Raw genomic sequence first — 15614 nt, 5'->3', positions numbered from 1 at the left:
TTCTAGAATTAACAGGAAGCCAATGAAGAGAGGCCAATATGGGTGAGATATGCTCTCTCCTTCTAGTCCCCGTCAGTACTCTAGCTGCAGCATTTTGAATTAACTGAAGGCTTTTTAGGGAACTTTTAGGACAACCTGATAGTAATGAATTACAATAGTCCAGCCTAGAGGAAATAAATGCATGAATTAGTTTTTCAGCATCACTCTGAGACAAGACCTTTCTGATTTTAGAGATATTGCGTAAATGCAAAAAAGCAGTCCTACATATTTGTTTAATATGCGCTTTGAATGACATATCCTGATCAAAAATGACTCCAAGATTTCTCACAGTATTACTAGAGGTCAGGGTAATGCCATCCACAGTAAGGATCTGGTTAGACACCATGTTTCTAAGATTTGTGGGGCCAAGTACAATAACTTCAGTTTTATCTGAGTTTAAAAGCAGGAAATTAGAGGTCATCCATGTCTTTATGTCTGTAAGACAATCCTGCAGTTTAGCTAATTGGTGTGTGTCCTCTGGCTTCATGGATAGATAAAGCTGGGTATCATCTGCGTAACAATGAAAATTTAAGCAATACCGTCTAATAATACTGCCTAAGGGAAGCATGTATAAAGTGAATAAAATTGGTCCTAGCACAGAACCTTGTGGAACTCCATAATTAACTTTAGTCTGTGAAGAAGATTCCCCATTTACATGAACAAATTGTAATCTATTAGACAAATATGATTCAAACCACCGCAGCACAGTGCCTTTAATACCTATGGCATGCTCTAATCTCTGTAATAAAATTTTATGGTCAACAGTATCAAAAGCAGCACTGAGGTCTAACAGAACAAGCACAGAGATGAGTCCACTGTCTGAGGCCATAAGAAGATCATTTGTAACCTTCACTAATGCTGTTTCTGTACTATGATGAATTCTAACACCTGACTGAAACTCTTCAAATAGACCATTCCTCTGCAGATGATCAGTTAGCTGTTTTACAACTACCCTTTCAAGAATTTTTGAGAGAAAAGGAAGGTTGGAGATTGGCCTATAATTAGCTAAGATAGCTGGGTCAAGTGATGGCTTTAAGTAATGGTTTAATTACTGCCACCTTAAAAGCCTGTGGTACATAGCCAACTAACAAAGATAGATTGATCATATTTAAGATCGAAGCATTAAATAATGGTAGGGCTTCCTTGAGCAGCCTGGTAGGAATGGGGTCTAATAAACATGTTGATGGTTTGGATGAAGTAACTAATGAAAATAACTCAGGCAGAACAATCGGAGAGAAAGAGTCTAACCAAATACCGGCATCACTGAAAGCAGCCAAAGATAACGATACGTCTTTGGGATGGTTATGAGTAATTTTTTTCTCTAATAGTTAAAATTTTGTTAGCAAAGAAAGTCATGAAGTCATTACTAGTTAAAGTTAATGGAATACTCAGCTCAATAGAGCTCTGACTCTTTGTCAGCCTGGCTACAGTGCTGAAAGGAAACCTGGGGTTGTTCTTATTTTCTTCAATTAGTGATGAGTAGAAGATGTCCTAGCTTTACGGAGGGCTTTTTTATAGAGCAACAGACTCTTTTTCCAGGCTAAGTGAAGATCTTCTAAGTTAGTGAGACGCCATTTCCTCTCCAACGTACGGGTTATCTGCTTTAAGCTACGAGTTTGTGAGTTATACCACGGAGTCAGGCACTTCTGATTTAAAGCTCTCTTTTTTAGAGGAGCTACAGCATCCAAAGTTGTCTTCAATGAGGATGTAAAACTATTGACGAGATACTCTATCTCACTTACAGAGTTTAGGTAGCTACTCTGCACTGTGTTGGTATATGGCATTAGAGAACATAAAGAAGGAATCATATCCTTAAACCTAGTTACAGCGCTTTCTGAAAGACTTCTAGTGTAATGAAACTTATTCCCCACTGCTGGGTAGTCCATCAGAGTAAATGTAAATGTTATTAAGAAATGATCAGACAGAAGGGAGTTTTCAGGGAATACTGTTAAGTCTTCTATTTCCATACCATAAGTCAGAACAAGATCTAAGATATGATTAAAGTGGTGGGTGGACTCATTTACTTTTTGAGCAAAGCCAATAGAGTCTAATAATAGATTAAATGCAGTGTTGAGGCTGTCATTCTCAGCATCTGTGTGGATGTTAAAATTGACCACTATAATTATCTTATCTGAGCTAAGCACTAAGTCAGACAAAAGGTCTGAAAATTCACAGAGAAACTCACAGTAACGACCAGGTGGACGATAGATAGTAACAAATAAAACTGGTTTTTGGGACTTCCAATTTGGATGGACAAGACTAAGAGTCAAGCTTTCAAATGAATTAAAGCTCTGTCTGGGTTTTTGATTAATTAATAAGCTGGAATGGAAGATTGCTGCTAATCCTCCGCCCCGGCCCGTGCTACGAGCATTCTGACAGTTAGTGTGACTCGGGGGTGTTGACTCATTTAAACTAACATATTCATCCTGCTGTAACCAGGTTTCTGTAAGGCAGAATAAATCAATATGTTGATCAATTATTATATCATTTACCAACAGGGACTTAGAAGAGAGAGACCTAATGTTTAATAGACCACATTTAACTGTTTTAGTCTGTGGTGCAGTTGAAGGTGCTATATTATTTTTTCTTTTTGAATTTTTATGCTTAAATAGATTTTTGCTGGTTATTGGTGGTCTGGGAGCAGGCACCGTCTCTACGGGGATGGGGTAATGAGGGGATGGCAGGGGGAGAGAAGCTGCAGAGAGGTGTGTAAGACTACAACTCTGCTTCCTGGTCCCAACCCTGGATAGTCACGGTTTGGAGGATTTAAGAAAATTGGCCAGATTTCTAGAAATGAGAGCTGCTCCATCCAAAGTGGGATGGATGCCGTCTCTCCTAACAAGACCAGGTTTTCCCCAGAAGCTTTGCCAATTATCTATGAAGCCCACCTCATTTTTTGGACACCACTCAGACAGCCAGCAATTCAAGGAGAACATGCGGCTAAACATGTCACTCCCGGTCCGATTGGGGAGGGGCCCAGAGAAAACTACAGAGTCCGACATTGTTTTTGCAAAGTTACACACCGATTTAATTTTAGTGACCTCCGATTGGCGTAACCGGGTGTCATTACTGCCGACGTGAATATATATATATATATATATATATATATATATATATATATATATATATATATATATATATATATATATATATATATATATATATATATATATATATACACACACACACACACACACACACACACAGTAACTTGCCCAATTCCGGATCACTGCCAGTTCCGGATCACCGCTGTAGTATTTGCGCCGCCGTTTCTCGTAATCAGAGCGAATAAGCTAATACTTGGTACCAAAGGAAAGATTGATGTTTTGTCTACAAACGACCACAAACTTGACCGGATCCAGCCATCCTTGTGATCAGCAGAGGAATCAAAACATCTGGTGTCTGCGGTGTGCGCGCATTTTACTCACTCACTCATTCCTGCAAGTTTGAAAGTAATGATCTCTAAGACGTAGCAAAGGTGAGTTAGCCATTCGGTGTTTTTGGTTCTAGAGTGGGAAAATACTTACTTACTTGGGTAGAAAATGTCTGTGTTATGTCTTGCTCTTTAATTGCTGCAGGCATTTATCTCCGACGCGAAAATTTGCCGGTTGTGGATCACTGAAGCAGCAGGCTTGTGTCAGTACTTGTGAGCCATGTGTACTTTGGGGGTCATCTCTACATCACGAATGAGCATGAATGTGGGGGCTTTTACTTTTTAATTCGAGAGAAATCTCACCTCCACACTTTATTTTTTGCTTGTAAAAACATATAACTGTGCCTTTCAAAACTAAGTAAATTCTCATTTAATAAGTATAATTTATATCATTTTGTGTTCAAAACACATTCTCGGGCAGAGTGTGTATCATTCTGTATTTAAAGGGCTCCAGCCAGATGCCAGGAATGCCCCCAAAGTGACACAGAGTGTCGTGATCCACAACCAGCAAAGTGATCCATTTCCAGCAAATATTTGCACCACACATAATGTGGCTTCACACTTTAAGTAGAAGGGCTACCCCATCCAGACTTTTTCAGCTAGATAACATCTAAATACCCAATACAAGAACACACAATAAAGGACATTCAGTTGCATTATGGCTCCATATTGCGGGACTTTAAAAAAAAGGTGATCTGGAACTGGGCAACTGTCTGTATATATATGCCTGTTCATGTATCACGCCCTGTATCATGCCCCGATGTATCCGTATCAGCCCCGAGGCCGAAGGACTTCGACCCCATAATTTACAAAATGTATGAAACCAAAGCAAATCTGAGACCATGACCTGGGAGCCACTTGTTGAATTCATACTATGGAATGATCCAGAGACAAACCAAGAGAAGCGGGTGTAGTAAACATGACGGTTTGAGGGGCAGCAGGGGGGCAGTCTTAACTCGTCTTATCTCACAGCGCGCACTGTTCTACTGATAATGTAAAACACGCGCCCACTGCTTACTTCACTTAGCAAATCTGGGACAAAAAAACAGAAACTCTTACAATGTGTACTTTTTGACCCAGGCAGCAGTGAGCCCGTTATATGTCGTTTAAAAACTAGTCTCCTCCTCCTTGCTTAAATCTGCAGTGTAAAACTCGAGGAGAGTCCAGACCGGATGCTAAACTAGTTAACACAATTAGCATTGGTTTTAAAGTTTAGGGCTGGATAAATAACTTATCTACGTCTCTTTGCTGACAAGTACAGCGTCTGGTTGATTGATGACATCGCTTAACAGCAGCTTTTAACTTATTTAAGGCTTAAAGTTAAGTTAGTTATTTAGTTACGTCTGCGTCCTTGTGTGTGGTGACTACCTCACAGCGTCCTTATCAACCGACACATTACTTACCACATATTTACTTTGTCTTTTATGGTCCGTCACGTTTTCATTTGCACTTCTACTCAAAATATGATATGAACTCGTCTGACGAAGCAAAAACGCTAATTTTCGTCTTTGAAACCTAAACCCACATTTAAGCGGAACAAACAAGAGCGCCATGTTGGTAAAGAAGTTCGTCGTCAGCATGACGCAACCTGTTTCGTCACTTCTGTTCTGTTTGTGGTCTCGAGTTGAGTTTAACTTCAGTAATGATTAATCTGAAACTAAAGTACACTTATTCTATCATTGCATTCACTCTATCTCATTTTGGACTAAATTTGAAAATATATCTTGTGTAAAACCAGACACCCTATTGTCATTGATTGTAAATCTGTTATTACATATTTTGTTCGTCAAGAGAGAAGCATTGAATACATTACCAACCTTTTAATATCGTTTGGAAAATTCCACAAGGACCCCAATTTACACGGACTTCTGCCTGAATTTCAGAATCAAAATCAGAATCCGAATCAGAAAGGTTTTATTGCCATATGAGTGAACAGGTTCACAACATTGGGAAATTGCTGCGGTACTTGGTGCTAACATAAAAGACAAATAAATAAAAAAAAAAAAATTGAACCAATATATTATCAGTATTAAGATCAAATTTCATGAAACTATCAATCTCTATAAGGAACGTTTTAAAGAGAATTAATGTTAAAGAATCCCTTTACTTTTGTTATTGTACAGTTTGTTTTATTTGTCTTTTCTATCTCTTTTGTGGCCGTGTCTTCTTCTTCTTCTTCTTCTTCTTCTTCTTGGTTGTCGGCAGGCTAGACACGGTTAGTGCATTGCTGCCCCATTGTGGCCGTGTCTTTTGTTCGTTTATGGTTAAAATAAAGTTTGAAAAAAAAAATGAGTCGGCGCCAGAAGGTGTAATGCTGCCTCTCTCGGTTTGGAGGTTAAATGGTGTTTGAGGGATTAGATGTAAAAGTGTTCTTGCAATCCTTACTGCTGTTTTGAGGATGAAGGGATTTTTTTTCCCCAGTATTTTTTATACTCCCACTTACAGAAGCATCTGGTGATCATAATTCAAATGAAAAAGCTAATTTTAAAATGTAAAAGCAATAGCAGAAGTCTTTATTCATTTTCAAACCGTGGGTGCATTATTTGACTTGTAAAATAAAATTTAAATTTAATCATCCAATTTGAATTTTCATTTTCTTCTTCAAATACGCACATTCTATGACGTAATTAAAAAGAAAAGGTAATTGCCTTTTTTGAATGAATTATGATTACAAATTCTAGATTAAATATATTTAAATATATATATAAGTTTTCATGGTCTCATGCATGCCGTCTCTCATTAACGTAATGAAAAGCATGAAAAATACATTATGGTAGTATAATGTTCGTTCGTGTGGTTTTTCTACTCTTCGATTGCGACTGACGTCATATTTCCCATGATCCTCCCGATTTCCCAGACGATGTGCGGCTGTGGCTGTCATAAACTATACAGCTGTTGTTAATTATTTAGTTTTGACGACCAGCTTTGTAACAGGTAGACAAATGAAAGCATACAAAAGCCTTTCAGCGTACAATTTTTTTTGTGTCTGGTTGGGTTCGGAACATCACTGTGAAAGTGCCAGAGAAAGATTCTATTGGCCAGGGTAAGTACATGCACATCGTAGTGGCGATTTTTTTATTTTTATTTTATTAGAGAAAATTTGTGTAATCAGAGTAAATGAATATAGGCTAGGACCTAGTACAGAAACTCATGGAAAAAATGTTATTGAAACTAACCCATATTTTATGATTTATGTTATACCTGCAAATGTTTTCATTATAATTCACTTAATGAGCTATTTGGTGATTATTTTTTATTTATTTTTAATAATTATTTCATTAATTTTATTTCTTAGTTCAACCATTCTCACAGATCAAATGAAACCTCACTAAAGCCGTGGGTGTTGTTGGAAGAACATGGGGAGGTGGTGACAGCACACTGTGATTGCATCGCTGGGTAAGTTTTTATTTATCTATTGTTGGTTGGTTTGTCCCTTTATTCATTCATTTGTTTATCTGAATAGACAGTAAATGTGAACTTTGGACAAGGGAAAAAGGCAGGTCATCGTGTGAAGATTAAATGTAACATTGATATGTGTAACTGTTGTACTTAGTGTGTTGTACTACCACTTTACAGTTGAAATTTGTTACATAATCATTGTTATATATATGATCAACAATTTGTTTATAGATTGAGTGAAGTTTGCAGTCACGTGCGTGCCGTGCTGTTTGCGCTTGCAGCAGGGAGCAGGATGAGGGATCAGCAGACGTGCACAGACAAGAGTTGGCAGTGGGTACTGCCACCATCATTGAAGCAGGTAAGCTCAAAATTTATTTCACGGTTGTCACCAGCATTATAGCATGAAAAAATTACGCTGCAGTTGGGCCGTTATGCTGTTTCCAAGGGCGTGTAACGGGAAAATGACTATTTCTGATCATTTCTGATAATCATCAAAAATGATGATCATTACTGATTTTGGAACCGCAACAGGTCCCCCTTCCTCCATTACAAAATTAGTTTAGTTTGCTGAATATTATTGATATGATTGACAAATCCCTCAACAGCAAACTGGACTGTACTCAACACCGACGCCCTGTACAAAAAAGGCCTGAGTTGCCTCCACCTCATGAGGAGACTGAGATCCTTTGGAGTGAGCAGGCCTCTGCTCAAGACCTTCTACGACTCTGTTGTAGCCTCTGCTCTCCTCTATGCTGTTGTCTGGTGGGTCCCGGGCAGCATAGAGCGGGAGAGAAAGAGACTGAATAAGCTGGTCAGGAAGTCCAGCTCTGTCTTGGGCTGTCCTCTGGAGGAGGTGGCTGAGAGGAGGGTGTTAACCAAGTTCAAATCCATCATGAACAACTCCTCTCACCCTCTGCACCGGACTGTAGTGGAGCTGAACAGCGCGTTCAGTGACAGGCTGAGGCACCCTCAGTGCAAGAAGGAACGATACTGCAGGTCGTTCTTCCCTGCTGCTGTCAGACTGTACAATAACACTGTGAAATAACCACATGCAATAATATGTCCGCAAATCATGTGCAATAACAGCTCGTTTACAAATCCCTGCACTAATGTCACCTTACCACACCTAAACTCCATTTCACATATTGTAAATAAGATGCTCCTATCGCTTTTTCAATCCCAATCATGTTTATATGTGTATAAGTATGTGTATGCGTGTGTATATGTATATATGTGTGTGTGTGTGTGTGTGTGTGTATATATATATATATATATATATATATATATACACACAAATAATGGATGGTAAGGAGTCCAACATAGAGAAATACTGGAAAATATTTCTTCAACTTTTCTTCAGCTTATCGTCCAATATAACTTTTCTTCAACTTTTCAATATAACTAATCCAACTATGTTGGATGACTTGCCATCCATCAATTATGTTCTCCACCCCCCTCCCAAATTAAGCAAACAACAAAGAGTCAAGTAAATTAGATCATTTTATTTTGTTGTGAACAGCATATGATTGATTCTGATACGATGAACGCTTCTAAAACATCAGTAGTGTGCTTGTCTACCTTCTTAGTGTTTTTGGCATCCTTGTAGTTCAATATTTCCACCAGTTCCTCCTCTGTGAACTCAGCAAACCTCGCTGGCAGACGATTTTCTGCTGTTGTTGACATGTTTGTTGCCATTTTTTCAACCAGCATCTGTCAGCTAGTTCCAGACCTTCGTATGCCGCGCTCTGATTGGCTAGCTGTTGGCAGTAAGCTCTAACGGTATTGGTCAGTGGGAACCGATCCAATATAACTTTTGGTCCTAGCCTTTTTGGATCCTTAAGGATCCAACATAACTTTCTGGCTCCAAGCATGCCAAAATACAGGTAAATGATGGACAGAAAGGCTAAGCTGTAATTGGCTATTGCAATCTGAGTGGAGAACACAAATATATATATATATTCTATTTCTACCTCATTTTCTTATGTCTTGTACTGTCACAAGTATTACTATTATTGCTTATCCTTGCACACGCTGTTTGATGAACATTTTCCTCTTCTTGCACCCATCTTGTGTGTTTTTTAAGAGCTGACGTAACATGTGAATTTCTCCTCTGTGAGATCAATAAAGTTTTTCTTATCTTATCCCCTAATTGTCAGCTGTATATAATGTCTCTATTTTAGGTTCCATACACGGAATTACGGTGTGTGGACATCTCCTCAGCCCACAAGAAGAAGCAGGACCTAGACAACCATCTGAAGTTACCAGCAGTACTGAGGAGAGTCAGAGAGTGGTCGCCTTAACATCAAACCAGACCAGGAACAGAAGATGACCTTCTTCACAGAGGTTGGTTCTCGTAACTCTCAAGTTACACTGATCTTGATGTATTTTATGAATTTGGTGTAAAATAGTATTTTTGCAATAATTTGATATAAATAAAAATAGATAGAAATGCAAACTTTACATTAAAAAAGTGGTCTGTGAACACCAAGCTTTGCTCTGGACCACCTGAAACAGTCACATGTTAAGAGGTCCACTTGATCACCACCATCAAAAGTTAAGTTCTAACCCTGCATTACATACTGATCCGGATGCATAGTTTTTAACCTCATTATGTTTATTTATTTTCTAAAAGCTGAACCAAACTGGAGAAAAGGCATCCATCCTGCCAGGCAGCTTCAGTGATCCCTTCACACAAAGGCAGTAATTTCCCAGAGACCTGACGCTGTACGTCCAGTATGTAAAAATGATCTGAGAATAATGTGTACCCCCATTTATTTTTGATATTTTGCACCATTGATTGACATGTGCTTAACTGTGATGTTATTCCTAAATTGTTTCAAAAATAAATACACAAAGGTAAATAAATTATGAAAATACACTGCATTTACAACCCCAATTCCAATAAAGTTGGGACGTTGTGTAAAATGTAAATAAAAACAGAATACAATGATTTGCAAATCCTCAACCTATATTCAGTTGAATACACCACAAAGACAAGATACGAGGTCTATTAGAAAAGTATCCGACCTTATTTTTTAAATAAAAAACCATATGGATTTGAATCACGTATGCTTGCGTGTGCCAACCTTGAACCTTCATGCGCATGCGTGATTTTTTTTTTCACGCCTGTCGGTTGCGTCATTCGCCAGTGAGGAGTGGTCCACCCCCCTCGGCGGATTTTCATTGTCAGGGAAATGGCTGAGAGACTGCTGCTTTGCTTGATCAAATTTTTTTTAGAAACTGAGGCACATCCATGTGGACACCATTCGAGAAATTCAGGTGGTTTTTGGTGAAAATTTTATGGGCTTCAAAGACATTAAGGGATGTTACTGTCGCTTTAAGGATGCCCACAGCAGCTGTGGGGCGCGCCGCGCTCCAGCTGCCATCGACAGGCTGAACAACCATTTCATTTCTAAACAGTTGCTTTGCGCGTCGCAGCACCGCGACATGCCTTTCAGTGCTTACCAGTCGAGTGAGTATCAGAGAAATTGTGGAGAGGTGGACATGTCCCAGCTTGTCCTTCTGGCACTCCGAAACGGAGGTGTTCTTTGTCTCGCTTGCTGTCGTGATGCGCAAAGCGTCTGTTCATTTCCATGACAAAAACTCCTGTAACAGTGGAATGTGCCGTTCATTTCCAAACTGGACGCTGTGTTTTATCCGGGACGTTGTCTGGACTAGCACAGGAATTGTGAAAAGACGTGGACATCAGCACTTTTTCGGCAAATTGAGACAGACGTGCGGAGCAACGCCGTGATGAAGCGTCACAGAACATGTTCTGGCATGTCCAGGCACATCCACAATTTCTTGGATAATCACTCGACTGAAAAACCACCGACAGCTGTCTGAACGCCATCTCAAAGCTGTCCTGTGAGACCAAAACGAAGGTGGAAATGAAAATCCACCGAGGGGGTGGACCACTCCTCACTCAAAGCCTGCTCACAGGCGAATGACGCAACCGACAGGCGTGAAAAAAAATCACGCATGAAGGTTCAAGGTTGGCTCACGCAAGCACATGTAATTCAAATCCATATGTTTTTTTTTAAATAAGGTCGGATACTTTTCTAATAGACCTCGTATTTAATGTTCAAACTGATAAACTTTATTGTTTTTGTGCAAATATTAGCTCATTTTGAAATGGATGCCTCCAACACGTTTCAAAAAAGTTGGGACGGGGCAACAAAAGACTGGGAAAAGTGATGAATGCTCAAACACCTAATTGGAAACAGGTGAGTGTCATGATTGGGTATAAAAGGAGCATCCCCAAAAGGCTCAGCCGTTCACAAGCAAAGATGGGGCGAGGATCACCACTTTGTGAACAACTGCATGAAAAAAATAGTCCAACAGTTTAAGAATAATGTTTCTCAACGTTCAGTTGCAAGGAATTTAGGGATTCCATCATCTACAGTCCATAATATAATCAGAAGATTCAGAGAATCTAGAGAACTTTCTACACGTAAGCGGAAAGGCCGAAAACCAACATTGAATGCCCGTGACCTTCGATCCCTCAGGCGGCATTGCATTAAAAATCATCATCATTGTGTAAAGGATCTTACTGTGTGGGCTCAGGAGCACTTCAGAAAACCAATGTTAGTTAACACAGTTCATCGCTACATCTACAAGTGCAAGTTAAAACTGTACCATGAAAAGCAAAAGCCATACATCAACAACATAAGTGATAAACATACCACTGTCCCAGCTTTTTTGAAACATGTTGCAGGCATCCATTTCAAAATGAGCTAATATTTTATCAGTTTGAACATTCAATATCTTGTCTTTGTGGTGTATTTAATTGAATATAGGTTGAAGAGGATTTGCAAATCATTGTATTCTGATTTTATTTACATTTTACGTAATGACCCAACTTCATTGGAATTGGGGTTGTATTTCTTGTAGGCATAGTCCAATGAATATAATACATTTGCCATAACTATAATCTAGTCATCTCTCAGGTTATCATCAATTTCATCAATTTTATTTATATAGCGCCAAATCACAACAAACAGTTGCCCCAAGGCGCTTTATATTGTAAGGCAAGGCCATACAATAATTACGTAAAAACCCCAACGGTCAAAACGACCCCCCGTGAGCAAGCACTTGGCGACAGTGGGAAGGAAAAACTCCCTTTTAACAGGAAGAAACCTCCAGCAGAACCAGGCTCAGGGAGGGGCAGTCTTCTGTTGGGGCTGAGGGAGAGAACCAAGAAAAAGACATGCTGTGGAGGGGAGCAGAGATCAATCACTAATGATTAAATGCAGAGTGGTGCATACAGAGCAAAAAGAGAAAAAAAAAAAACACTCAGTGCATCATGGGAACCCCCCAGCAGTCTAAGTCTATAGCAGCATAACTAAGGGATGGTTCAGGGTCACCTGATCCAGCCCTAACTATAAGCTTTAGCAAAAAGGAAAGTTTTAAGCTTAATCTTAAAAGTAGAGAGGGTGTCTGTCTCCCTGATCCGAATTGGGAGCTGGTTCCACAGGAGAGGAGCCTGAAAGCTGAAGGCTCTGCCTCCCATTCTACTCTTACAAACCCTAGGAACTACAAGTAAGCCTGCAGTCAAAGAGCGAAGCGCTCTATTGGGGTGATATGGTACTATGAGGTCCCTAAGATAAGATGGGACCTGATTATTCAAAACCTTATAAGTAAGAAGAAGAATTTTAAATTCTATTCTAGAATTAACAGGAAGCCAATGAAGAGAGGCCAATACGGGTGAGATATGCTCTCTCCTTCTAGTCCCCGTCAGTACTCTAGCTGCAGCATTTTGAATTAACTGAAGGCTTTTCAGGGAACTTTTAGGACAACCTGATAATAATGAATTACAATAGTCCAGCCTAGAGGAAATAAATGCATGAATTAGTTTTTCAGCATCACTCTGAGACAAGACCTTTCTAATTTTAGAGAGATTGCGTAAATGCAAAAAAGCAGTCCTACATATTTGTTTAATATGCGCTTTGAATGACATATCCTGATCAAAAATGACTCCAAGATTTCTAACAGTATTACTAGAGGTCAGAGTAAGGATCTGGTTAGACACCATGTTTCTAAGATTTGTGGGGCCAAGTACAATAACTTCAGTTATTGTACTTAGTTATCTAAATCTACATGTGCATAGTCTTGCAAGGAAAAAACTTACATTTGCAAACTACTTGAGGGAATTTGTTTACAAGTGCATTATGGATGTATGTTGAGTACAATAAAAATTGTAACAATTGATCTCTGCTGAATGGTAAGTGGAAACTGTGTACTTCCATTTATTCCAATTAACTGTACCATACTGATGCTCAAGAGTGATGCTATTTTTTTGTATTGTTAAGTCCATGATTTCAGAAATCATTCTAAAAACATTCCAATAATAAAGTCTGTAAATAATAGATACAATTCTTAAGTTTTTGTTTTCATTAGTCCTTTCCTACATTCATGCTAGAATTGTTCATTCAAAAGGCACAACTGAAGGACACACGTTGGTCAGGGCACAGCAAACTGTAACAATCATGTCAAGTGGTATGTCTTCTTGTCCTTCCTTATACATAAGTCTCTATAGGCAAAGTTAACTGTAAAATTGGGTACTTCCTTCGAAGAAATCCAATCAGTCATTCAACATGTAATCTGACATTTGCTATCTTCCTGGTCTCTTCAATTTCTAATGTAGAGAGTTGACTTTTACCACGTGTAAAGGCAGGTATTGCTAGTTTAGCACAGTAGAAACAAACACTGTCTGCAAAGTCAGATCCTCGATCTGTTAGCACCAAATCTCCAGGAAGCAAATTTGTTAATATCGAACAGTTTTCAGTAATGGGTGATTCTTAGACTACGGGCACTTTTATGTCCCTTGGTCATATTTTATGAAAAAAAGAAAAAAGGGGAAATTTCACACTTTTATAGTTATCTTTACAATGAAAGTGTTTGAAGAAATTTGTCCTAGTAGTCTGTGATGACTTTTTCACCTTTTTTCAGCATCATTATATGCAAATATTGCCATTTTGTGCTTGTCCCACACCCAGACTTTTGATCTTCAATGATAAAAATGAATAGTAAACAAACGTTTTTTCTAATGTTTTAAAATAACTTTGAATAAAATCTCAGTAAAATAATCAAAACATAATTGGGGTATTCAATGTCATACAACTGTTGTGATTTTTTTAAACAAAATGTAGTTGTCCCACACTATTGCCGTAATTTCCACCACAACAATAATGTCCCTTTTAAAAAGTTTGTATGAAAGATTATGTGGGTAGTTTCTATGGAGATAAACAGTAACATCAGAGCACATGTATATAGCGCCAAATCACAACAAACAGTTGCCCCAAGGCACTTTATATTGTAAGGCAATGGTGTGGTGGAAATTACATTTACAAGGCCAATAGTGCCCGTAGTTAAAGAATCACCCTAATATGCTTGTCATGTACACAGCCGTCCCATGCTTTTGAGATTAAGGAAATCACTCCTTGTGGGGTGACCCCTATGAGAAATTTTGCAGTGTTATGGTGTTTGTAATTTGACCATATCATGGCTCTATCTGACAGTGTAGATGGTCGATAAACACTTCAAAGCAGTCTATGATGACAGCAACCTTATTTCCAAATGACTGAATGAAAGCAGCATGGTTTTCTGTAACACTTCCCATTCTGGCCCAAAGATTAAGAATGACAATCTGACATCCATGACTGGTAACCGATGATCAAAAATGCTACTAGCATGTGGAAATGGAGACTCCAAAACAATAGGCTAAGTTTTGGAGTGTTTAAACGTAGCCTCATCAGTACAATCAGAAAATCTTGAAATTGACTCAATATATTTTTTATGTGTGGTTGTTATATAAGGTGCAACAAAGTTAAATATACACATCAGAACACTGAACCTTGGTAAGCCAGTATAAAACTTGACTTTCTCATTGTCATTTCAAAATGAATCTTCATTCATGGAAAGGTCACCTACTTTCTTTCAAAGTTTATATATTTGTTCATTGGCATCCTTCAGTCCTTCCTCAAGGCCATTTATATCAGAAGTGGACATCTCTGTTTGAATTTCATGAGCCACGCTCATGGGCTGGGCAGGGATAGATTCGGCACCAACAGATGACAAGGTTTCAGATGTAATGTCTTCATTGTCTTCTGATTGGTCCAATGTAACTGTCAATAATAATAAAAAAAGACTTTAAAGAATGATTTATCATCTTATGTTAGACACTCATTGTTTGGTATCCCATTATTTCTATCAATTGCTGGAGTGGGAGTTAAATTTTCATAACTCATACCTGCTTTTCTATTGATTTTCAGTGGCTTACTATGAGTTAAAATAATGCCCGGGCATGAATTTTTCATAACCCATAGCAATGGATTTGCATCAGTACTTCAATAGAAATGCAGGCATGAGTTAGGAACAATTAATGCCCGGGCATATTTTTCATAACTCACGGCAATGTATTTGCATCAATAGAAAAGCAGGTATGAGTTCTGAAAGTTTTTGGAAAGGGAGCCTACACCCAACCAGTCAGTAAATATATAATAATCTTTAATAAACTTTTACTGTAATAAAACTGTCAAATAATTATGCCAAGGTCAAAATGTATTTCAGACAGTAAAATATCACTATAATTGAGTGAATAAAAAATTAATCTATATGAATAATTTGTAATTTAAGGTGTTCATTCACAATTTTTTTTTAATGTATCAGCTAAGACACTCAACTTACATGTAACATCTTCACGCAGAGTCACTGGAAGTAAAAGGTACCAGCAAAGTTGTTG

At 38.4% G+C, this 15614-nt stretch overlaps 1 protein-coding gene across 1 annotated transcript in view; it reads right to left on the bottom strand.

Annotated features, from left to right (window-relative positions):
- The window catches only part of abcb7 (ATP-binding cassette, sub-family B (MDR/TAP), member 7), a 78030-nt gene extending 72975 nt beyond the window's left edge, over positions 1 to 5055 (bottom strand). The window contains exon 1 of the mRNA XM_034181283.1: positions 4876 to 5055. Within this exon, the coding sequence (XP_034037174.1) occupies positions 4876 to 5052 (177 nt within the window). The 5' untranslated portion in view covers positions 5053 to 5055. The remainder of the gene's footprint in view (positions 1 to 4875) is intronic.
- Between the last annotated feature and the right edge of the window lie 10559 nt (positions 5056 to 15614).

This window comes from Thalassophryne amazonica, chromosome 11 (assembly GCF_902500255.1).
Source record: "Thalassophryne amazonica chromosome 11, fThaAma1.1, whole genome shotgun sequence".
Classification (NCBI taxonomy): domain Eukaryota; kingdom Metazoa; phylum Chordata; class Actinopteri; order Batrachoidiformes; family Batrachoididae; genus Thalassophryne; species Thalassophryne amazonica.
The sequence above is the reverse complement of the archived record's forward strand: the minus strand, read 5'-3'. Positions and strand labels throughout refer to the sequence as shown.